General features: G+C 32.6%; 1 protein-coding gene across 3 annotated transcripts in view; it reads left to right on the top strand.

Moving 5' to 3' along the window:
• The window catches only part of GRIK2 (glutamate ionotropic receptor kainate type subunit 2), a gene marked incomplete at both ends in the record, with an annotated part of 584,968 nt that overhangs the window by 544,453 nt on the left and 14,192 nt on the right, over positions 1–26,323 (top strand). For all 3 annotated transcript variants that reach the window (XM_084228044.1, XM_084228045.1, XM_084228046.1), the window contains one exon: positions 11,863–12,088. In XM_084228044.1, the coding sequence (XP_084084170.1) occupies positions 11,863–12,088 (226 nt within the window). The remainder of the gene's footprint in view (positions 1–11,862; positions 12,089–26,323) is intronic.

Below are 26,323 nucleotides of genomic sequence, written 5' to 3'. Positions count from 1 at the left end.
AAAGTTTTGATTGGGCTTTGAATTTGTTGCCATACATGGTCATTTTTCTTTATAAAATGAAAGCAAAATCAATAACCAATAATAATGAGTCCATAGGAGGTCTTACATTTCTGGAATGGAGAAAAATTTAAATAGACAATGTAGAGAGTAAATTGATAGAAGTATTATATTTCAGTTATCTACTTTAGCTTCATACTTTGTCATATGACATTTTTTAGCAACACTATGCTACTTTCATCTATATTTAGAAGTAGGTATTTGGGTTTACGCAAGGTTAAGAATCACTTACGTCATACAAAGAGAATAGGGTTAGTGAGTTTTCAAAATTAGCTGTAACAATTTTGAAAGAAAGTAGCTCAAAAGGGCCTCCTTGGTGGCCTAGGGCTTAAGTCTCACAGCTTTCACCACTACAGCCTGAGTTCGATTCCAGGCCAAGGCACAGCAGACTTCTGGTTTGCCAGTGCTCCCCTTAGCAGTGTATTTCAGTAAATCCACCTGTCCTGCTCCTCACTCTGTCTCTGGTGAATCATCTCGTCCCCCATACCCCTGGCCTGCACCGCAGTTCTTCTATGCAAAAATTAAAAAAAATAATAAATTACCTCTAAGTTCACCCAAGCAAATAGAATAAAGAGAATTAGAAGAAGCTAGTGAATTGGAATGCAGACATTACAGGAACTTTCCTAGGTTTAGGGGTTGATCAAAATAATACAAAAATTATGTCTTCATAAAATCTACTTCATAGTGGTCTGACATAAAACTGAATGAACATAAAATAGGAAATATATGCTTTCTAGTTTTTAAAAGCTATGAAGAAAAATAAAAATAAAGCAGAGAGGGCCTCCCCGGTGGCGCAGCGGTTGAGCGCTGGGTTGCGAAACTGCGCGCGGCCTCTGCGGCGCCGGTTCGATCCCCGGCTGCTCCCCGGCCACCGGAGGAGGGTCCCACATGGCGTGCAGACCTCTCCTGCCGCCCGCTGCTCCCCTCAGCAGTGTACTTCGGTCCTTCTGCCTGCTCTGCTCCCCGCTCTGGCTCTGGTGAATTCTCTCACCCTCCCGCGCTTCTGACTGTACCCAGTGCATGTATAAACAAAACAAACGAACAAACCAGCAAACAAACAAATAAAGCATGCCTCTATTAAAAAAATAAATAAATAAAATAAAGCAGAGAACAGGGCCTCCCCTCGTGGCACAGGTGGTTGAGTGCAGCGCTGTGAAGCTATCTGCAGTCCCTGCAGCGCCGGCTCCATCCCAGCTGGCCTGCGAGGGTCCCACATGGCACGGCAGACCTCTCCTGTCATGCCTGCTGCTCCCCTCAGCAGTGTATTTCATCAGCCTGCCTATTCTGTTCCCCACTCTGTGTGTGAATCCTCTCACCCTCCCATGCATCTGGTCTGTACCCCGTTTTTTTGTACCCCAGTTCTTGTATAAATAAATATATCTTTAAAAAAATAAAGCAGAGAGCAAATCTTTGGTAAATTGAGAATTGAAATTATAAATTGAGTAAATAGTGGTCATCTCCTTGAAAAAGTGATGTTTAACAAAGATCAGGGGATATCTGTGTATGCTAGGAAGCATATCTGTGTATGCTAGGAAGATATGCTACAGAAAAATACCAAGTTCAAGCCCCTAGAATATAGAGTAGCACTTGCAATTAAAATGTACCTCAGATGAACGATTCATATAATCATTGAAATAATTACTCTATACATATTAAATTGAAGATTATTATGATCAAATATTTTTCTAGCTAGTGAATAAAATTTGGTTGCAATTGATTTTCTCTTCTCCCTCAAATCCCTAGGACCCAACTGAGGCCATTGATGTACTATTTAGAAACAAAATGTATATTTTACGTGTATTTTGATGTATGTAAGTTGCAACAATATGGATATTATATGTCATAAGTTATACATCAATATTACTTATATTTCCTCTCACAAAAGTTTAGAAATCTGAGAAAAGGTGCTGGCTTCAAGTAAGAATGATTCTTTAAAGAGTTTCCAATGTTGAGGGTATTTTTTTCTTTTTGACCATGCCCATTTGTAATTCAGAATTTCAATGACAAAGACGAGTGAGATCCAGAAAAACTGACTAATTTGAATCTTAAAAGAATGTGAATTTCTTCTCTGACTTTCTGTAATGCCTCCCTCAACAGCATAGGTTACACCTTATCTGTCATTTGTCATGGTGATCATGCCATCATTTTATACTTTTTAGTTTATTTGTCCTGTATTATGAGAATTTAAGCTTTGCTAAGACAAGGGTCATGCTTTGTTTTTGGCTAATCTCGATAAGTACCTGTCATGGTCCTTTATAGCCAACTGGTCCTTAATAAATATTACAATGAAAGAACATATGAGTAAGCAGGGGAATGTTTCTATATTTCAAAATACTATAAATTATTCTAAGTGTAAAGGCATAGATGATTAGAATGTAGTCAGCATATGCTACAGTCATAACAGAGTTACTATGTTTCCCCATTGACTGGTTACATAAAACTTGCAATAAAAATAAAATCCTGATATCTTTAGGGAGCTTTATAACTTGTCAAAGTGACTTTGCATGAATTTCTCATTTGTTCCTCATAAAATTTCTATGAAATTGGTATGGAAACTTTTTATTAGATACTGCTAACAAATCATGACTTATTCAAGGTGTTCCACTGACCCAGAGAAGTAAAGTTCTCTAATTTTCTTTCAATTTGAGCAAATGATGGGAAAATATATTATTTATCATTATTATTTATAGGAAAAGAAAACATTTGACTGGGAAAGTTCAAGAGATCTAATTTAAAGGTAAAATGCAATGACTAGATAACTCATTATTAGATATTCTGAATAGTGCAGAATAAACTATCAAATACTGATTCAACTATCTAAAAAGGATAACTGCATTTAACTGCACCAAATCATTTTAAACTTGCTGCCTATAATATTTTCCTCAGTTATAATGCTCTCGCTTATTCCTCTATTAACTCAGTAACACTGAGAACAGTTTTCTGTTTCATTGTCCTTCCTTTCAAATATCCTGTTTCAAGAGATTACAGATGCTTTGAGATAAAACTGCTAGAATTATTCCAAGGACTGACAGGTTTGCTAACAATCAAATGCTTTCAGATCACTGCACTAGCCTCAGCCCATCTTTGATATGAACCACATATGGCTTCAAGCCTGTTTTCCTGAATTAACTCTAATTTCCTAGTGACCAAGGTCAGATGAGTCCAGATAGGGCTCAGCTGTTCTTACCTAGCACATATGTTCCAGTATTGTTGGTAATTTATTTACTGTAATAAAAAATTAAAATGCAAATTTCAGCCAAGTTCTACTTTATCAACAGAGACCTTCACATGGGCTTTTTTTCAAAACACATACTAGCGACTATTTCATGTGCTTTTTCTATAACAAGAGTACTATTATGGCACTTACAAATAAGTATTTAAGTTAATATTATAAACAAAATTTGTCATGTGGAAGTTATTAAAAGGAATAATTTGAAAAAATGCCAAGTACCACTAAATTTACTTTGGTGATTATAAAAAAAGTACTCAGAAATTACTGATTTTTTTGGGGTGGGCAGATTTCATCATATATATATATATATATATATATATATATAGTATCCTTATATATGGTGTGTATATATATGGTATATCCATATACCAAAGTTAAATTAATTGTGTTAGACTATATAGCTTAGAAGACAAATTTTTTTTCCTAACGTTTATTTTTAAGAAATGGGTTGTTAACATAAAATCTTATATGTTACTTCAAGTTGTTTTGGATGATGCATCATTTCATTAAATTTTTAGAATAATCTGAATTGTAGACAGCACTTCTTATTAGAGGTATAATAAACCATTTTACAAAATAGGACTGAATTTTCTTTGTATTGTTGTTGCTTTCTGGTTATGATAATTGAAAGAAAAGTAATATTAAAGATTTTCTATCTCATTCATTAAAATAGACTTTCCTCTGGAAAATAGTTAAATGTTAATTTTAAATTCTTACTTGCAGAGGTCACAGAAGTATTGATAGTTATTTTCTTATCATCTTTAGGCTGACAGGTTTATTAATATAGACCCAGTGAACACAAGGTGATTTCTAAATTTTAAGTTGTATTTGACAGCAGGTAAAATGAATGTAGGTGAAAAATTCATTTGTATACTAAAGTAATTTAAACCAAAGATTTTTTTTTTTAAAGATTACTTTGTATGTATGAAGTATGTTACTACCAATAAGAAAAGATGATTATACAAGCGATAGTAAGCAATCTTTACTTTGAATCTTTCTTAACATTTTAGGAAGGATAGAAACAAAATTTCAGAGCATCAAACTTACACTAATATCTTATCAGTACCTAAAAAAATCTCTTTCTGAAATGTTCAGGGAAAATGTTGTCTAAAACCCATTAGTTATTTGAGAGCTGTAAAGAGAATTAATTTAAGATTGTTAAATTAATTTAAGAAGACAGTTAACTTAAGATTGCAAGCTTTAGTTAGAATACTGTCAGAAATTAAAACTAAAATATCCTTAAGTTTAAAATCATAAGCTATATGTTTAAAACATTTCAGTATTAATACTAAATGCTCTTTTTTAAACACAAAATCATCTGGCATCCAAATTTAAAAAAAAAAAGAGTTGTATATCTTATTTATTATAAGTTATTAGGAATCTCTAATCCTTTTGTTGTTCTTAGCCAATGAAAACTGCTGTTACAGAAATAGTGCCTTATGAACTACTTTTATTGGTTTTAGTCTTGATATAACAAAAACCAAATCAGCTCACAAGACTCAGCACTTTGGTAAAATGAACATTGCTAAGTATTAACATCCTAAATGCCCCTGATGTAACATAGAAAGGTAAGTGTAATTAACGTGGGGCACAAAATAAAGTTAAGAAAAAAATTGATTTCAGTATTCAGAGTTACATGTTAAGTTGCATGAGAAAATAAGATGATTTCATTTAGAATTTTTAAAATGTTTTTCCTCTAGTACTTTGATTTGTATCTGCATGTCGAGTAATTAATCTGAGACAAGATTTAATTTACTTATTGTCTTTATTTAAATTACTACATATAGCATAGCCTTAAGGATAATACTTAGGGATGCTTTTCATTTTTGCAAAAAATATTATGTAATCAGAATTCTATCAAATCATGTCATATCTTCTATCATTTTCTCCTTAAAACTCTTCCTTGATTGATATTTTTTATCAAATAACCTTAGCTTTCTCATCTGTGAAGAAAGCAAAGTATTTGTGGTTTTTTCCTTCATTAATTCAATATTTTACTTGACTATGCTCTATCAGAATAGCTTCTCTAATAGTGTTCTAATTTGTCATTATCTCAATTTTTTCCTTACAGACAATTAAATTATTTCATGCTTGACTTATTACTTGAATCATTTTTCTTATTTCTCTTAAGTAATGTATTCTTCTGGAAAGTCTTAATTGACTTGGCAGCAGCAATGCTCAAAGCCAAATCTTGTCCCAATTCCTCTTTTTTTCCCTGGTTTCCTTTCTTGGTCCTCCCTTCTCTGCATCACTGTGGTCAGAGGACTTTCAAAAACTATGCACGTTTTAGCTCAGTAGCTTAGTTCCTAGCCATGATTTTGTCATTCTTTGGCAATGACAGTAAGTAGGTACTTCATTGAAGTTAATCACAGTCAAAAGAAATTGAGTAAAACACTACAAGTGGCCTTTTTTTAACCAAGTTGAAAAACTATAATCTTTAGTTCACATTATAACTTTATATGTCCTTTCTAATAAGTTTACCCATCACTTTCACATTTATTATTTTGCTATTTATTAATTGTATTTTTACCACAACACCACTGACTAAATGTATTTTATTACCTTTATTATTAATTTTATTCAACTTACATATATTGTCTTGAAGCTTAGAGATCTTAAGAGTCTAATGTTTATTTGAAACTGTTCAGAAATTTTATATTTCATTTAAAATAAATATAGCTGAGACTTCTTATTGTCTTCTTACACAATAAAACTTAGAGTCTAAGTGTAAGCCCATGTGTACTTAATAGAAATATTTTAAATTTGAAGTGAAGCCAAAAGCAGTATTTTGAGTCCTCTGTTATTCTACTCAAGCTCACATATTAGAAACTCTGTGCTGAATTTATTGGTCTTTGTGTGATATTTCAAGCCTTTCTTTTCCCTGAAAGCTCCCCCTTTGGCATTTTAACATTCCATTGTTTCAATCTTTGAAAATCATACTTAAATCGAATAGTCTTCTTTCCATTTCCCTGCATCTCCTGTTTGTTACAGTCCTACTTTCTGATTTTTTTTTTTTATTGCATTTACTGACTCCATTTTACTTCCCCCAAATCCTTCCTTAATCCACGTCAATGTAACTTTTAGTTCTCAAGGATCTTTCTACTGTTAAATCTAAAGGCATTTATTCAGTCTAGTTGTGAGCCTTTTGGAGGAAAATCACTACCAGTGACCACTTCTTCACTGTAACATTCTCTTGCTTTGATTTCTATAATACCAAAATTTCCAGATTTTGATTCTGAGTCACTGTTCACCCTTTTGTCTCTCATTCACAAATTCAACCTTCTCTGCCAGCCCTTCAAATCCAAAATTTCACAAAACTTGACCCTAAGACTCCTCTTCCTCCGTAATATTTCTCATTTGTCCACTTCTTGCTTTCTATATCCAAAAGGACTCAAAAATTCATATTTTCAACTTTAAACTTTCTGCTGAATTCCAGTCTTCCATATCTCACTTCACATGAGAAGTGAAGTTCCAGTTACATGTTGCCTAAATACCTCCAAATTACTAGAAATGATCTTTCTCAATATTTTTTTTCTTTTTGTTTTTTTAATCTCCTCAATGACTCTCAAGTTTAAACAAAGTCACTCAAAGTCCCTTCTTCCTGTATTCTAACAATGACCAAATGTTATTCGTTACACAACACATGTATTCTGTCTGTCTCTCACTCTTTAAATTCTTGGATTTCTCTCATTTCCAAAATCACTTCCCTAATGCAAGTACTATTTCTTATCTATAGTACTCTTGTGTTCCTAAATGATATTCCTACTTCAACCTTTACTACTGAGAACCCATGCTTCACATAGTTGTCTTTGTGATCTCTTTGCATTGCAAATCCTGTTGCACTCCCAGTTTGCTTCATAACTGCTCCAGTTTCTCACTGTTCTTGCTGTCCTTGCCTGAATAGCAACATATATATATATATATATATATATATATATATATATATAGAGAGAGAGAGAGAGAGAGAGAGAGAGAGAGAGAGAGACAGAGACAGACAGAGAGAGACAGAGAGAGAGAGAGAGAAAGTTGTCCCTATCAAAGCAAAAATTATACTGAACAAGGATAAACAGGAAAGGAATAATTTATTCAAAACTATTGCCTTGACATACCAAGGCTAGAACTCAGACTTCAACTGTGCTGAAATGGAGAGTTTTAAAGGCTAGTGAGAGTTTTTAAAGGTGGGGAAGTTTTTAAGAGCTGTAGTAGGAGCATCATAACTGTCTGTTTGCTAATTGGTCTTACCCAAAGGAAAAATAAACTTTCTAGGATCTTCATTACAGAAAGTAGTTCTACAATGTGGAGCAAGGTGCCTACATAAGTAAAGCTCCTCCCCTCCCACAGAGACTGGATGACAGATGCACTATCTCCTTTAATGATTATATTTCAAAAAGATGGTTTCCAAGTTGTGGAGAAAAACAGTCCTGGTTGTAAAACTGACGATAGCATTTAAAAAGATTTATATCTCAAAGATTTGAAAGAAGAATTACAAATTATACATTTCCTAAAGTAAGTAAATAATCTTTTAAAAGGGAGAGAGGTGATCACTGTGGTTAGATCATTTGAATTCTGGAATGGCTAAGGTAGGCATGAACTCAAGGACTTGGAGGCAAAAAGGGGCCAGTCTGAAGTTTAGAAATCTGAGAAACTTACCATTTATCTGTTTCTCTGTCATCTTCTACCACCATGTTCCATGACTCTATGTGCCCTGCCAAAAAGTCAGTCTTTCAAGTGCCTCAACCCATTAAATCTATATCCAAGATAGCATCTCATAGCTGCTTTTCCCTCAATGTATAAAGTTCTGGGTTTGAACTCATTCTTTAGCTATTAGTTGATGTTACCTCCTCAGGACATTCTTTCTAACATTTTTCTATTTTTTGGTAGATTTTCTTTATTTTGTAGAAATTCTTTATTCTGTAGATGTTTATTTTCTAACATTCACTACAGTTTTTTATTGCCAATATGTTTTAAATAAGTATTTGCTATCTGAAGATATTTTCTTTCAAAAGATTTCCTTTATTTTTCTTTTCACTTCTGTGCAACATATTTTACACTTCTGGGACATTTATGCCATCTTATTTGTTTTAATGTTTATATTTCATATTAGAGAATGCCCTGGGTACTTACTAGAGTCTGAAAAACTCCGAGCTTCATTATAGGGTGATGTAGTGGGTCACTTTTGTTGAAATCCATGATCTGTATCTTTAGACAGAGTTGCTGTAGTGCAATTATTAAAAATACACATTTTGTCGCTAATTTGCTCATGTTTGAATCCTGGTTTAGTTATGAAGTAGCTACATGATTCTAGGCAAATCATTAACCTTTTTGTATTTTGGCTTTCTCATTTGTAAAATGGTGACAAAAATACCTACCACCTTGATAAAATTATTTTAAAAATTAAGTAATTTAATATTGTGAAATTGTAAAAGATATTTGACTATTACATAAGTTAAAATGTAAAGAGATTAAGTAACTTATATACAAACATGTATTACACTCTGAATGGTCAGATGTATAGATAAAAAAGCATCTTCATCTTCATATTCAGCTGAGGAATTTGTTTGAAATCTTTTATTCAGAGACATTATAACCCATCTTAATTGCTTTATTTAAAGACTTTTGGAAAACACATGTTGTACAGATCTTTTTGATTTTAAACTGGGAATGTACTCTGCTCTTGTACAACTAAAAATACTAGAAGTAATAAAATTGCCAGGAGATGTTAAACATTATTCCTTCTTTTTCAACTTTTTGTAGAATTAGCTATACAGCTATCACTGGAAGGTGCTAAATTCCACTAAATTGAAAATTGTGTTCAAGGAGCAATAGCTAAAGAAAAAAATAAAAACAAATTATGTGTGTGACCAGAAAATAGTCAATATTGCTAAATTGAAATATTTTTTATTTTTGCTTTTTATATTTATTATGAGAACTGAAACAATTTGGATGACTTTCTGTCTAAACATTTTCCAATTCTGAGAACAAGAGAAATACTTGTATCTTATGCAAGCACAAGATAAATGAATTATACAAATATGATTTTAACAATAGAAGGTTAAAATATTAGTTTCAAAACAAGTATAAATAGTACTTTTAGGTAGTTCTTACAAAAATAAAAAGTCAGTCCTGGTTAGGGTGCAAGATTGTATATGAAAATTTATTTTGTAAAATCTTTATTTTGATAACTAAAGACTAGTATTGTAGATTAGATATTTCAAAATTAAAATAATACAGCATTTAATATTTAAATTTAAAATTAAACTATACATTTGTTTTTTTGACCTTTTTTTTAAACTACACATATTTGTAAAGGGTAGATTAGAAATTTCTTTGTTGGTTTTCAGTTGTTAAAAAAGTGTTTACTTTGTCAGTCACAGCAAACTATAATAATGGATGCATTCATACACTGTTGTAAAATGTAATTTTCATCTTTTAAATTGTTTGGTGTAAATAGTGTTAAAATCAGAAAGCTTTACCTTAAATATTAAAAAAGAAAAACAGGTAATTACATTATGCAGATGAATAGCACTACTATTAACATGTTCCCCTTTTATTTGGGGAAAAATACTTGCTTTATAGTTTTGTTTAAGTTACATTTTGTTTAAATTTATTATTTTGTTTAAAAACTCATCAATGATTGGAACAAGATATAAATCAGAAAGCATGTAATTTAAGGAATAAAACATTGACTGCATGTTCTTATGATTGAATCAAAGCATAGAATTTAGGCAATTTATGACCAAATGGAGGGTAAAAATAGCTGCACTTTCTTAGCTACCTGTTTGGTTTTATCCTCAGAGAGTATACCGCTGGTATAGCATGCTATCACTCTCCATTTAAGCTGTTTTATTTTAAATTGTCAAGTGATGAATGTGTGATTTTGAAAACTTCTTAGTATAATATCATTTAAGGGATTTTTTAATCTATTATTTGTCATGGATTCATTATCATAAACTGATTCTTTTATGCATGCATACATATATATGTATGTGTGCATGTATACATATATGTATATATATAAAATCCTTTGTAGTTGAACTCTAATTTTAATTTTATTTTGTAGTTAGATCTCATTAGTGCAAAACATTAAAAGAAAAATTCTTCATTGTTGAAAGGAAATGGATGTGTTCTAGCTATAATGTTGCTGATTTAGATAGGCAAAGAAGTCTGTCACATCTCACAATCAGTTTTTATTCCAATAAAAATTTCATCATAAACTTAAATATGTCTCTCATATTCTTTTTTCTAACCCCAATACTTGGTTAAATTACTTGAAAACAAATGACACAACCATATTAACCAAATCTGTAGTGCTATCTAGGTGAATTAGTTGCTTTCTTTCAAACTTTGAGCCATGGCCCTTATAGTATGTTTTAGCATTTCAAAAGTTTTTATCTACCATATGTTGGCCCTAGTTCTATAGTTGTTGTTGTTGTTTTAAGCACTCTGTAACTTTTAGTTTTGCCCCAGTTTATGTAAGGCTTTTCTTCCCATTTTTATCATTGAACTAGTGATAGAAATTTTTCTAAATGCTATTGTGCACCTGCCTTTTATTGGAGGGAATAGTAATATCACATTTATGACTTGGCACGTATAGAACTAACTGCATGCCTGAGCTTTATAAAGACGGCCTGTCTATTTCTTTGAAAATAGTTATCAGCTTTTATGACAGTGCAACAAGTGTGATGAATAGCCTCTTTGTGTATATAACTTTAATATTATTTTTGTATTTGTACAAAAATTAAACTGGGGTAAGGGTTTAACAAATAAGCTTTCCATAAGCAGATGCTAACATTTTTCATGTTTATGTTTTACCAGTGCCTTCTGAACAAAGCCTATTTCGTTCCTTTAGTAATGAATTCCTGGTATAGTCCTGCTGTGGATTTTCAGTTGGATATAAAAACCATTCAGTTTTATTGGTGCTGGAAACTTAGTTGGTTGGGAGACCTGAATGATAGATTTCCTGTTGCCTTAAGGCAGGCAAAAAGAAATACTGTGGTGTCCAGATTATGTCTCAGTGGAAATATAATCATCCTTATTTGTAACGCTCTTATTTGTAGATTTCCCTTATCTCTCAATTTATATCCTTCTCTATCCTTGGGGATTAATAGGACATATGTCTTAAGGTCAAAGTGAGGGAAAAAGAAACCTCTGGAAGTCTACCAGTGTCACTTGGTGTCCAGCCTTCCAAACTGATGTTACAGTAATGTTGAAAGATAAAATTATACATATGGATACTCATGCAAGATACAGAAAATAAAAGACCCTTTTTATTAATCTTAATTTTTCTTTTTTTTTATTTTGTCTTCTATGATTTATTACTTGTATGTGTTTTGAACATTAAGACATATTTGATATATTTGTTAATTAAATCTGGTCTATACTTAGAAATATGGTGAGGAATTACTATGAGAAACACTTAAACAATTATTGCTTTTTTGTTTGGATATCATTATTATTAATAATGTATTTATAAGGTAGTATGAGTAAACTAAATATAGTCAGTTTCATATAAATGTGGGAAGAGCACATGGAAACTAAGAAATATCTTTCTTTTGTGTTTTATTTTCCCCCAGAAATCAAAAATCTCCACATATGACAAAATGTGGGCCTTTATGAGTAGCAGGAGGCAGTCAGTGCTCGTCAAAAGTAATGAAGAAGGAATCCAGCGAGTCCTCACCTCTGATTATGCTTTCCTAATGGAGTCCACAACCATCGAGTTTGTTACCCAGAGGAATTGCAACCTGACACAGATTGGCGGCCTTATAGACTCCAAAGGTTATGGTGTTGGCACCCCCATGGGTAGGTTTTATGTCAGCCTCTTGTGCTTTGGTCATCAATCTCAGTTGCTGTAAGAAGGGGAAAAGCTGTGTCTGTATGCCATTAGGAATTTTGATTCTAACAAATGCATCTTGCTATATTCAGTTATTGTGTAAAATCAAGAAAGCAGTTTGAACATTTGCTTCTCAATGGATAAGAAACAAAAGAACAATTGATTTCTACCAAAATGGTTAGCAGACATTATTACTGTATCAATTTTGAAAAAAACTACAACAGACCCCTAAGAACCTTCTCAACACTACATTTAAAAAGTACTTTATGAATAAAATTGAGTTTCTTAACTCAATTTTTTTTCATGTTTGTGGCTTATGAGTATAGCACTTGACTTAAAAGTTGATTAAAAAATGAATCACAAATTGTCCCCATGAATGTTTATTTTATGTAAGAAAGTTACATGTAGGAGACTATTTACTAGTAATACATCTGGAATATTTGATCACCAGGGTTAATTATTTTTAACATATCCTCTTTTTCATATGGCAAAATTATTTTCAATAATGATCTAGAAATACAAGATTATAACTCGAAGGAAAGACAATTAAATTGTTATTTATTGAACTTCATATATATGCACTATATAAATGAAAATATATGTCTTTTCTTACCGTACTTAAGTACATAAATACATAATATAGTACATTTGCTCGTGTGTTGGTCATAAAATTGGTTCCCCCAAATGTCCACAGCCTCATCTCCAGTGCTGTAAAAAAATGTTACCTTAAGGGATTTTGCAGATGTGGTTAAGTTAATGGTCTTGAGATAAGGAAATTATCTTGAATTAACCAAGGTGGTCCAGTGTAATAAAAAAAAGTCTTTGTAAGAAAGAAGCTGGAGAGTCAAGAGTCCCAGTTAAGGAGACATGACAATTAGTTACTGCTATAACAAATACCAGAGATTGCATGCTTTATGAACAATAGCAATTTAATTTTCACAGTTCTGGAAACTAGAAATCCAAAATCAGTGTCTGGTAAGAACCCTCCATCCTAGTTAATTGATGACTATTTTCTCACTTCTCCTCATGTTATGGAAGCATCAAGGATCTCTCTGGGGTCTTTTATATATGGATTTAAGTCTCATTCATGAGAGCTGCACCTTTATGTCCTAATCAACTCCCAAAGGCACCATCTCCTAATACCATAATTTTCAATATTTGAATATGGGTTGGATACAAACATTCAGACTGTGACATGAGGGTGCTGAAACAGAGAGAGGAAGGGTGGGAGTGGGGAAGAGAGAAAGATAGGGACAGGGAAAGAAAGAGGGAATCCACCTGTAAATGCTGCATTACAAATGAAGGAAGGGACACAAGCCAGGACATTAGTTTAGAAGGCAAAGAAACATAGATAAGCTATTAAAAAATTAAATTATAACATTAGGATGTCATTTTTTTCTTTTTATCTACTTAGCTTTTGATTGATCAAATCAACTCTTGCCCTACTGAATAAAGTTTAGTTAATGCAGAAAATATTCATCAATATTGGCAAGGTCACTTAAACTAGAAACTTAGAGAAAAGTTTAATTTTATTTCCAAGTGGGATAATTTCTTTATATACATGCCAAATAATATTTAATTAAAATTTATTAATGTTTTATTTTTAACAAAAAATATTGTTTAATGTGTTTAATATATATTTTGTTTTTAGTCTAATTCTGAAAGATAAATTTGAACATAATCATTTAAGTTTAAGGGAATGAATTTTCAAATCACTAACCTGCAGATATTGTGATATATTTAATTTTCTCTTGTTCCGATAACTTGTTTTCTTCTCTTTGACTTCACAGCATTAAGTTCTTAACTTCAGTGGATTATATATTATTCATTCATTGCATAGCATAATATTGGAATGGCTTTGAGATAATACATTATGAGTGAGTTAACTTTTATAAAACTTCATCAAAAAGCATAGTGTAGAAAGAGGTATTTCTCACTTCACTCCCTCACTTCTCAGAAAAAAGATTTCATGCAGTAATTTATGATTTACTATGTTATACCTCTACTGGAAATATGGCTTTATAAATTATTCATGTTTATTTGATCATTAATAAACACAATGACATGCATCTTTAGTACTTGAGTAATTTTCTGACTTACCCTAAACTTTCAACCAACATCATAATATGCATTACTCAACTAGTTATTAGAATTTGCCCTTTATATCATCATTGTTCAAACATATTGAAGATTATTAGTAATGTATTATATCTGCCTAGTTTTCAATTTTTATTGAATCCTAAGCCCCACACCCTTGAACAGAATGCACTCATGTTAAGAAAAGTTTGGGCCTCTTGCTTTTTTTTCTAGGAAGAGGTAATGAAATAAATATATTCATAGTAAAACAATATAGGCTCAGGTTTTGGAAATTTCCATCAGTTCCAAAAATTCCCTGGAATGGTGACTCTGTATCTGCAGGAGCCATAAAATGTAATAAAAATTTCATCTTTATAAACTATAAATTAATCAAAGAGAGGAACTTATTTTCTTTCCTTTTATTGTTGCTCAGATTTTCAGATATTGTCATAGAGGCATATGTGGCTAAGTGCAGGATGTTAAAATAGAAAATACCATGTTTCAGAGAGCAAAATCAAGATTATGTTTAAAATAATACACATTTTCCTTTTTTCCCAAAATGTCAAAGCATCTTCTTGGCCTTCTAGGCCTCTTCCTGTGTGATTAATCTAGGGGCTCCACCATCACCATTCATCACTCTGAGTGTGATGATTATTGTCCAATGTGTGTAGTGAAATTGCTGAATGACTCAGATATAGGCTATTTAATTAGGGAAGCTCTGTTTACACAAAAATACCTTAGTGGAGCAATCAACAATGATGTGAAGGTAAATGCTAAATAAGCATAAACTGGTTTAATTAAGCTTTGGGGGACATTAAACTCTTTTCATACTTTTATTGACTGCAGCAATTTTATTTTAATGTGGTATTTATAGTAGATTTTTGAAGTTGTAGATCTTCTAACTCTTAACTGAACATCCTATTGCATTTAAAAGAATTTTTAAAAAGCAGCTCTGGATGGGACAAAAGTAAAAAAAGCAAATCGCAGCAGTTTTCATTAAGGAATATTTAAAATGTGAGCAGTTGCAGGCTTGCCTCTTAATTCACCATAGGTGATAATCTATTTTATCCAAACACTTCTACTTAATGGCATTTTCAACTACATTGCCTCCTTTTAGACTGTCCACACTAAAAGCCTTCTTGGCTTCTCTCTTTCAAATGTTGAGTGTCTGTTGCTCTTTGAGAACCAGGCAGACTCAGCAGTCCATAAGTTGGTAGGAAAGCAGCAGTTTAGAGAAATCCATTAGGGTCAGTTGGTGTTATTTTGTGTGCTGTGTTCAATTTGGTAGAAATATTGTAATGTGAATGAAAGTCTTCATTAAAACTACTCTTGTTTTTAGCATCAAATTAGTGGCATGCTTCTTTTGTTTGTTAGTTCCTCATAACCTTAATATTGTATGTAAAATATATATCAGCAGAAAAGAAGATGAAGGGAATTGTGCTCTCATGTTTGAACATATTGTTTTTTAGATGCTAAAATTTTCTATAATCTCATTTGTTTCCATTTCATTGTTGGTGTTAAATCCATCAATTTTATGTTTTAAAGCCAGTAAGTAATTATTTCTGTGAACAAAATTCAAATTAAATTAGTCATAGCATAGTATAACTGGAAAATATATGTAATAGATGAAGAATATAAAGGGGAAATGAAAAGATGATGTGATAATATTGTAAATGCCTTTTAGTAGTAAGGTTAAATTTATCATACATAAAATTGTCATATACATTTCATTTCTATCATTTTTACTAATTTAATTATATACATTATATATAGTCTTATATCATAATTGGATTTTAATGGTACCTTTATAAAATAATGTTTTATAACATTTTGTGCTAATGAATACAAAATAACAATAGCCCTGTTAACAATTCTCATGTACACTTTAGCTCAGTATAATGTCTTTACACATAATCAGTCTAAAGTAAAGAATGTTGTAATAGGCTGTACCATTAACCTTTTATGTACTTGACATGTGAACAATGTGAATTTCTTTTCTTCTGTTTTCTATTGTTAAATGCATGCAACTTTACTGCTTCATTTCTCATTATTTGATGAAGGGAGAGATGTGGTATTAGTACTAGGGGAGACATGTTGTTTGCTTAAGGCAGCTGCCAATGTTTATAAAAATAGAAATCAGTATGAGAAGCATGTTTTTTCCCCATTTTGTTCACCATCCACTTCTAGAATTCCCAATTCATCATATAATAAGTACTGTAATATTCATCATTATAGATGCATAAAATTTCTGGCCTTCAGTTCTTCAGTTTTACTAAAATGAATGAATACATTTGTCTTCATTAGTTGAACATAATGCACAAAAATTGATGCAAATTATTCATCTTTCTGCAGGTCAAACCTTCCATTAAGATGCATTCTATTTTTTCATTGCATAAGCAGCATAATTTTAATGTTGGTGAAGTGATTTTGCAAGGCTAAATCAAGATCTAATAATTTTCAGGATCTGAGTTAAACAAAAAATGTCAAATTATACCTGTAGAAGCTGTACATTTCTGACATATTTGTTAAAATCTAGATTTCATGTCACTGAAAATAGATGACAGTCTTAGTGAGCTATGCCTACTCCACAGACATCATCAATAGACTGCCTGCTTGAATCTAGGAAGTTTCCAGAGAGAACTTGATGAATTGTGAGCACCAGGGTGAACAACCTTCATTAATATTACAAAGCTGACCAAATGGTACCTAAGCCATGTATAAATGGATAATTATCTTGAAAGTAGAGTTTGTTCTGATAGATTTTTTTTATGCAAACATTGGATCATTACACACATTTATTGTTGTGTTGATTGATCTGTGGCCATGGGTTCAAATTCTATTACAGACAGCCAGATTGACTATGCCAAACTGTCAACCTTTGCTTAGCAGGACTAAGTAAGATCAATGAATCACTCTTAGTAGAACAAAAAAAAAAAAAAAAGAGTCAAAACATAGAGGTAAAATGTGTAAGTACTAAACTCCAAAGATGAATGACTTGCACTTACTGGCCCTCATGTGCAAAACATATTCTTAGTATGCTATCTACAATATATGACCTTATAGTTAGATGACTTATATGTAAATCCTAGTTCCACCTGAGTGTCCTAAATGTCTATGTGAAGTTACTGAGCTCAGTGTCCTCATCAGTAGATGTCTAGAATCATGCCTACATCATTGGATTGCAATAAGAAATAAACATAATATATTTTCATCAGGACATATATACCACAAGGAGTTCTGAAGGCCATCTTGAAAAAAATGTTTATAATAATGAAATAATGCATTTTTGTTTTTTTTGGTTTTTAAGTTATTTGTATCTTATTCTTTTTGTTGTCTATTTTTATTTATTTGGAAATATTGGATATATCTTAGATGAAGTGGATTATTAGAATGATCCATTTCTAACCAATTAGATATCTTTAGCTGTGGGGTGTAGGCCAGAGGTGTGGAGGGTGAGAGGATTCACAAGAGAGAGTGAGTAACAAAACAGGCAGATCTACTGAAATACACTGCTGAGGGGAACAGCAGGTGAGACAGGAGAAGTCTGCTGCACCATGTAGGTCAGCAACCTGGCCAGCAGGGGGATCAAACTTGTGCTACAATGGCTTGTGATAGCTTGATAGTGCTATGTCTTTAACCTTTGTGCCACTGAGGAGGCCCCTTTAAACACTTCTTGAGTGTTTAGTAAACAGTGTTCCAGTTATATTATGGAAGGTTCATCTATAAAAGTATATATGTTTCCTTTGCATTTGGTTAATCTAAGAAATTTTGTCATTCATCATTCTGCTTATGCTGTAGAATAATAAACATAGAATTAAGTTATATAATATTCTCTTTCCCAACAAGACAAATGTAGAAAACAAAGTTAACACAAAATAGAGAATGGCAACATAAACAAGTAGTCCATATATTTACTATTTAATTTAGGGACTCATATCGGTAGAGTTAAGTGATGACTCACTTGATTTTGGTTTCTTTCTTTTTTAAAAAAGATTTATTTATTTATACAAGAACCGGGGTACAGGCCACATGTGTGGGTGAGTAAGAGGATTCATCAGAGAAAGAGCAGGGAACAGAACAGGCAGACTGACTGAAATACACTGCTGAGGGGAACAGCGCATGAGACAGGAGATGTCTGATGCACCATATGGGTATCTCCACGGCTGGCCAGCATTGAACCCATGCTGCAGAGGCTGCAGACAGCTACACAGCACTGCACTCAACCACCTGCGCCACCAGGGAGGCCCTTGATTTTGGTTTCTTGATAATTAATTAGGATTATGATTTTATTTAAAATGTTCCAACTGTTATAATTCATTTATTAAAGGATTTGGAATAAAACAACGTGGTAGGGAAAGTATTTCTGGTATTTCCATTCATACTACTATTTTTTTAAATATTTATTTATTTATGCATACAAGAGCTGGGGTACAGGCCGGAGATGCAGGGGGTGTGAAGATTCAACAGAGACAGAGGAGGGAACAGAACAGGCAGACTAAGTGAAATACACATATGAGGGGGAGCAGTGGGTGAGTCAGGAGAGGTCTACTTTGCCTGGTGAGTTGCTCCTTGGCCGTCAGGGGATTGAGCTTGTGCTGCAGAGGCTTTGGATTGCGTGATAGGGCGGTGCTTAACCCCTTGTACTGCCAGGGAGACCCCCACACTACTATTCAAATGAGTACTATGCAAATGCAACAATTGTACTGAAGGTAGTGTGTCTAGGATAAAACTATTTGCATTTTTATACTTAGTGTCAGAATTTCATTATTAAATACCCAGAGAAGGAAAATGGCTACCAATCTACTTCATGAGCCACTTTAAACTAATAAATATGAATATGTCAGAACCAATGAAAATAGTTTACTTTTCCATTATGTGCCTATAATATTTGCCCTTCTTATTATTTTTACATATGTTGGAGAATATTCAGAATATGACTAAAATGAAACTGTCTAAAACACATACTCTAATTTGGATTTTGATTGATATATTTTGTGTCCCTTAAGCATCTCTTTTTGTGATCCTAGACATGTGAATGTTCTCCTGAGAATTGCGCAAATATTTCTTCAAATACTATGTTGCTTTTCTCTACAGGTCATAAAGACATTGCATTTTAAGGTTGACATTGGAGGAAGTAACAGTCTTTATATAAAATTTAAGCCAGTTATTGATTTTGAATATAGGTACTTTAAAATATATCTATGGTGTTCTTGGTGGTACATCTATCCATTTGACTCAAACATTTCATTCAGAAGCATGTATGTGTATATATATCTGTGTGTGTGTATGCACCCATCACATGTAATTTTTCTTTCTCTCACATGCACACATGTATACATCTAATTTCTTTAATTTCTACTTTAGCAATGGCATTTATATTTGGCTCCATTCACCATAAACCTGGTATCTTGTGCCAAGTTCTCACTATCATTTTCCTTTCTTTATATGCCTTTCTAAAACAGAAATGCATATATAAAGAAAGTAAAGGAAAGATAGACTAAAGGAAAATAAGTTATTGTCCCTACTCTCATTTTTAAAGTACGCAACAGTTTTTGTGTACCAACTCAGCAGACTAAGATAATAATTACCAGTTACATGGCTGTATAAGATTGTGCTCTTCATCATACATATGTAAAAAGTTATTCAAAATATGTGGGCATTTTGTTCCAGTGAAAACTTGAAGGGCAAGTCTCATGTTACATTTTTTGCCACTGTATTTTTAGAATCAGGCTTCCGTGCTAAGTAATGTTTGTGTTTGTAGTAATAGTAATAAAACATGATTTAAACATGGTCCTTGCCTTTAGGCCTTTCCTATTATCATCTAGTAGTTAACAGCATAGAGGAAAACATTGGAAAATAATGTGATAAATGCCATGCTAGAGTATCTGCAATGTACCATAACACCTACGTATCTCTGTAGCAGTCAAAGAAAAGTGTGCAAGATAGGGATGGATGAGAGGAAGTTCAACCAGAAAATTGGAGCAAATGTGAAAAGTGAACAGTCCAGTAACAGGAAATATCACTGTGTATATTGCTGTAAGGCTAGGTGTAAAAAGAGTTAAAGTCAAAGAAACCTGTGGTAGTTTGAAGAAAGGGAGTGTATAACTTATTTAAGAATGGGAATTTTGTTGTACTGCTCTAGCGTACCACTGCAAAATTGTAAGCAAGAAAATGATGTTCATAGAAATCTTTTTTATTTTTGATAAAATAATTCTTAATACCCCCTTTTTTAATTGAGGGAACATTGCATTATAGCATTATATGTTTCAGCTGGGCATCATTCATTGATTTTTAATGTTGAATGATTATTACTTATCATGGATAATGGATCACTTTTATCTGTCATTTATTGTGTGTTGGTAAAAATATTATGGATTGAGAATTTGTTTTTAAGATGACATTGTTCTTTTTTCATTTTTATCATTCTTTATTATGAATTCCCTGTACTCTTATTAAAAATTGAGACCTTTTGTTGGGATGGCTTCAGAAGAACAAAACAATTCATAATAATAGTAACACCATACCAGGGTAGCTATTATCGAACAGGAAATCAGTAATAGCCCCATCAACTATTTAGCTTCTATATATGATAAGTGTTCCCTTTGAAATAAAGTGTATTATTAATTACTGGACATAGATTACAAAAATCTAGATAACATATGGGTTCACAAGAGATAACTAAAGATGCAATTGCAAGCATACTAGCCAATGTTAACTAGCATATGCCTTTATTTATGCATGTAGTCATTCAATAAATTCAAAATTGTTTCCTTACTGTGTGTGCCAGGTGTTATACTAACAAAGCAAATACAATTCCTGTCCTTAAGACACTTACAACCCATTAGTATAAATGAGCATTAAACAATCACAGAAATAATTTTTTAGTTATAAACTGAGGCAGGTTTACATAGGAAAAGGACAATGAGGTTGTGGTGTTGTATGACAGCATTATTGACAGATAAAACCAAAGATACACAAATACATAATTTATTCCAAAATGTGAATGTAAAATTTGTTTTTGTACTTCTTAAAAATAAATATGAGACAAAAAGTACCCTAATAGATACTAAATCCCCTGTTCTGAAGTACATTTAAGGTACCTAGTATTCAGGTTAGCATTGGAAGCAGGGAAGGATTTTATAAACTTTAACATTGTCAGCAGAACTGCCATTTAAGGACATGAGTCGATGGCTCTGCAGTCACCCTCAGATCTTTGCTAGCAGACCTTTTACTTATTAAGGAAAGGAAGCCACTGATTGCTGAAATCAGTGCAAGGATGGCATAAGAATTTGTATACTTATTTGCCACTCTGAGTTTTCTAGAAGGTTAGTACTAGAATTGTGAAGTGTCCATTTATAGATTCTACATTTCTATTGAATTTAGTAAGAACCTTAGAAGATTCCAATGTCAGTTTGACATTTTGGCAATATCATGATTGATTTCATTACTCAAATATTTCGTTCAAAAAGCAGTTATTGAATGTTTACTGTGGTGTTAGGGTCCTGTGTTATTTGCTGAATGGAATAAGGTGAGTAATATATGTTTTGTTACCTATAAATGACATATAGCCCAGTCTTAAGTCAGCATTTACAGGGCCTCCATAGTTTAGGAATATGTCTTAGAAATATTTATCAATCTAAACTCTTTCAAGAACACAAATGATTCTGATACAACTAAAGTTCTTTGAGACAGTCCTTAGTATACTGTGTGTTTAGTGGTAATGTTATATTCATATGCCCAAACATCTTATAAATTACATTTCCGAAAGTGCTCAACATTGTGAAATAATGACAAGCTAGAAGAAACCTAAAATTGTTAGTAGTCTACTTCATAGAAATATCTTCCCAGCTCAAAGAGAATACTTCCAGGTTGTAAACTAATTCTGTCATACATAGGATATAATAGCATCATGATGGTCTGAGTAACAACAAAATATATAAAACAAAAAGACACTAAAGTCCTTTTGAAATGGGGAGTTTTTGCCATTGTGACTAATAGCAATACTCAGCCAGCCCCTTATTATTTTAGCAGTATATTAAAGAATTTGAACACTATCAGGGGGAACAAAAATGAGTACTTCCTCCCCCCAAAATTATTTTCATTAATTTAGTATGCAAATATATTTAAATAACTCTTATATTTCAAAATTATCCTGCAAAAAGATTTGAAAGTCAGATGTGGAGACATGTCTTAAAGTGAGCATTGTAAATTCTTATGAGTGGGTGCTTCATGAAGTGTATGGATCAGTAGATGGAAAAGAACATATTGGTGTAATGAGTTTTAGAAAGAGGTCCTTTTCAAAAATCAGGAGAGATTTTGTTTATGACTTTTGTAATTGACTAAAGCAAACAGAAGCCTGATTTAAAAGTAAAGAAACTTTTGGGTGGAATATTGTCAGAATAGATGATGTGATTTTAGCATACTTCACAAAAGCAGTATTAGACAACTTGCTGTGCAACCTTTAAAGAAAAGCTATTTGTTAATCAATAAGCCTCCCCAGGAATTTAAGTGTAATACTAAATGCATTTACTTTATAATTTGTATCCTACATAGATGTATTGAAACAGAATAAGGAAAATATTGGTATATACTTAATATTACAAGTTTGTAAAGAATATGAAAGGAAAATCAAGTGAGCAAAAAAATTGTGTAGAGTTAGTCTTATGACCAAGTATATATAACAAAGCGGGTTCTATTTCACAAGAAGGAAAGTTAGAATAGTAGAAAGAAATGAAGGAGGGAAGGACGTTTGGGAGCATTGAAGGATTTAGGAAAAGGAGGAGAAAGGAAAGGGTGTGAAAGAGAAAGAAGGAAAAGAAATAAAAAAAGAGGGCAGACAGGAGAAGACAAAGTATAAGAGGAAAAGAAAAATGAAGAAAGGGAATTAGTAATGGGAGAAAGGAAGGAAAGAAGGAGGGCATGGGGGACAGAGGGAGGGAAGGATAAAGGAAGAGACTCAATCAGTCCTACAAATCAGCTTTGAAATATTTGTTGAATTTTACATTAATTGTTTGTGATAATCACAGTTAATTTTCTTACCGAATTTTCAATCTATCCTTTGGGAAATGTTCTAATGAAATTCTAGTTTTCTATAAAATTCCTTGATCAAATTTAACAATGATTTTTAGAGATAGTAATTGTATTACTGAGAAAATTTGGAATAAATGCATTTGTAGTTTTTATTGATGACCACACGTATGTTCTCATGTTGTATCATTTGAGTTGCCTCAGTGTCTCCTAAGTTCTCCATTTGGACTCCATGTCTTATGCATCTGATGTATCAGGGGACTTCATGATGTAATAAACATTCATTTGTTTCTTATTTCCTTTTCTCCCTCCCTCTCTTCCTTCTTCTGCTCCCTCCCTTTTCTTCCCTTCACCTCTATAAGTTAGAGCTGTTTTAATGTGATAAATGAAAACTTTTTTCTAACCAAACTTAGAACCCTCCTACAGAAATATGCATCCTCCTTAGAGGCAACCTTACATTGTGCTTCTCTTACATTCCCAGCTTCTCTTAGTTGAAATTGAAGGCCAGCATAGTTTGATTGCCAATATATTGCTGGAGGATGGCTGTGTCTTGGGCAAGACTTATGCTCTATATACCTAGTGGCTGTTCACATCATTAGAACTAAACTCATAGCTGTTCATGTCATAAGAAGTATGAAAAATATTTTGTTCTCTGTTCTCAATATTCCTTGAAATTTTTTGTCTACATGACATTACAGTCCACATTTAACTTCAACGGGTATTTATTTGGAAATGCTTCCCAGGGATATTCAATAGATATACCAAAAAAGCAAGAATTTATCATTGAATCTTTTTTTTTAATTTTTAATATTTATTTATTTATGCATACAAGAACTGGGGTACAGGCCAGAGGTGCAAGGCGTGAAAGGAGTCACCAAAGATAGTGGTGAGCAGAACAGGCAGATTGACTGAAATACACCGCTGAGGGGAGCAGCAGGCTATGCAGGAGAGGTCTGCTGTGTCATGTGGGTAGCTCCCTGGCCTAGGATCAAACTTGTGCCACAGAGGTTGCAGATAGGTTCACAGTGCTGTGATTAACCCCTTGCGCCACTAGGGAGGCCCTGAATCCTTTGTTTAATTACTTAAACTGATTCAATGAAGAATAATGATTAACATAGGGCAATAATTTGCTATCATTGATTATATTCCCTAATATTTCATACTGATAAAAATATCAACACAAAGCATACTAACTTTGTAATTTTAGTTCAAACCAAATACTACTAATACATTACTATGTTTACACTGAAAACATAGTGGGGACAGTGTGGGGAGTTTTGTTTTCAGTGGGAAATTTTTATATCTACAATTGGAGTGGAAATAAGAAGTACAGCCAGCAAGAAATCAAGATGTATTCATCATCTGTTGGAACGTGTGTTGCTTTTGTTTGTACCTTATTTTGTTCTTGAGGATGTAGTCGAGAATATTGTAGTTGAGGCAATTAGAATACACATTCTAATGCAGTTCAGTGGGTATAATATTGAGCAATGAGAGAATATTCAATATTGTTGAACATGAGAAATGAACTAGCCCACCATATTGCTTTGCTGGATCAAAAAAATTCCATATTTAAGAGCCTCTTTTTTTAAGTAATTATCACTCCCCCAATTTGCTTATAATTAACTGATTTCCAGGAAAGAAGCCACGTTTTTATTTTGCTATGTGCGACTATTCTACAAGTACTCTCCACATAAGACTTGTTTCAGATACTATTTCTAATTGAAAGACATACTTGATAAATTAAAATTCTGCTTAAATTGGAGGCTTTCCCCACTCAACCAGATTTTGATTTTGGACGAAATACAACGGTTAATCAGAATGGCAATTCAGAGTTAAAATGACATTGAATACCATACTAGTTTGCATGTAATGAATTAATGAAAACTAGATGGTCAAACAACATTGTTTTAACTCATGGTGTTAAATACATGTCAGAGACCAAAAGTGCCAGGATGTCATTCTTATATCATGTTCCGAATACCTCAGCAAGATAGCATGCTCCTCTTAAGACATAACATTTGTTGAGTCTATAATGTGAAAAAAATGATTGAGAATAAAGATGATTGGATGGATGGATGGATGGATGGATGGATGGATGGATGAACAGAGAGACAGTGCTAAGGAGCTAGAGATAAATATGCTCTATGCCAAAAAAGATTGTAATTACATAGATTACATCTTGAAAGCTAAAATAATAATAGTAGGTAAGCTAGGCTGTGTGTGATGAATAGAAAGTAGTCTGGGCTAGACTAATCCCTTGGAATCTGACATGACTGAGGAACCGATATTAAACCGTTTTCATCAGAGTAGTATTTGGGAGACAGCATAGAAAAGATACTGAAAAGCAAAGCTACCCTAGTGTGCTTAGGAATTATCACAAAATAAAAATTAAATATTTAAATTCTAAGAATGGGTTATGCCATTCTAAGGAAAATTAAAAAATCTTGGTGGTGGGTATGGTGTGGTAACAAATCTGAAAATGTGTGTTTTTACCACTGAGTCATATATGGTGGTGTGACCACAGTAAAAAAATATAATTTTTTTTTTTTAAATTGAAGCCATCTACTGCATTTCTGATGTGTAGATTTAGGATTATGTTAAAGAACCAGTTCTCCTGCTACATTTGGTACATCTTTACAACTACAACTTTTTCAACAGATTACTAACTTCCTAATTTCCTCATCTTTCTACTTTTTGCCTACTCTTGCTAAAAGAGTAATACTGAATTACTTTTTCTATATTAATAAAAATAACTCAAGATGACTAGTAGTTCCTTATGAGACAGAAAAGTTTCCTGATAAGTTTTTAATTGCTTTTAGCAAAAATAGTTTTAGGCATAGAAGTGTATATACTAAAGTCAAAACAAAAGCTTAGGCAACATTGAGTGCAAACCAAAATACTTGTGGATGAATTTGTGAAGGAAAATTAACTGTGCAATATGGTAGTTTTAGAAAAGAAGAATAAATTTTAGAGACAGGTTATTTCTGGGTGGGATAAAGCAATAAAATCAATCCCTTGGAACAGATATTGAAAGACACATGTAATTCAGTATTATTCTATGTGCTTTGTGACCAATTATAAATGTTATTACTTATCATATA

This window comes from Talpa europaea, assembly GCF_964194135.1.
Source record: "Talpa europaea genome assembly, chromosome: 2".
NCBI lineage: Eukaryota > Metazoa > Chordata > Mammalia > Eulipotyphla > Talpidae > Talpa > Talpa europaea.
Note: the sequence above shows the minus strand (reverse complement) of the source record. Positions and strands in the feature narration are given on the sequence as shown.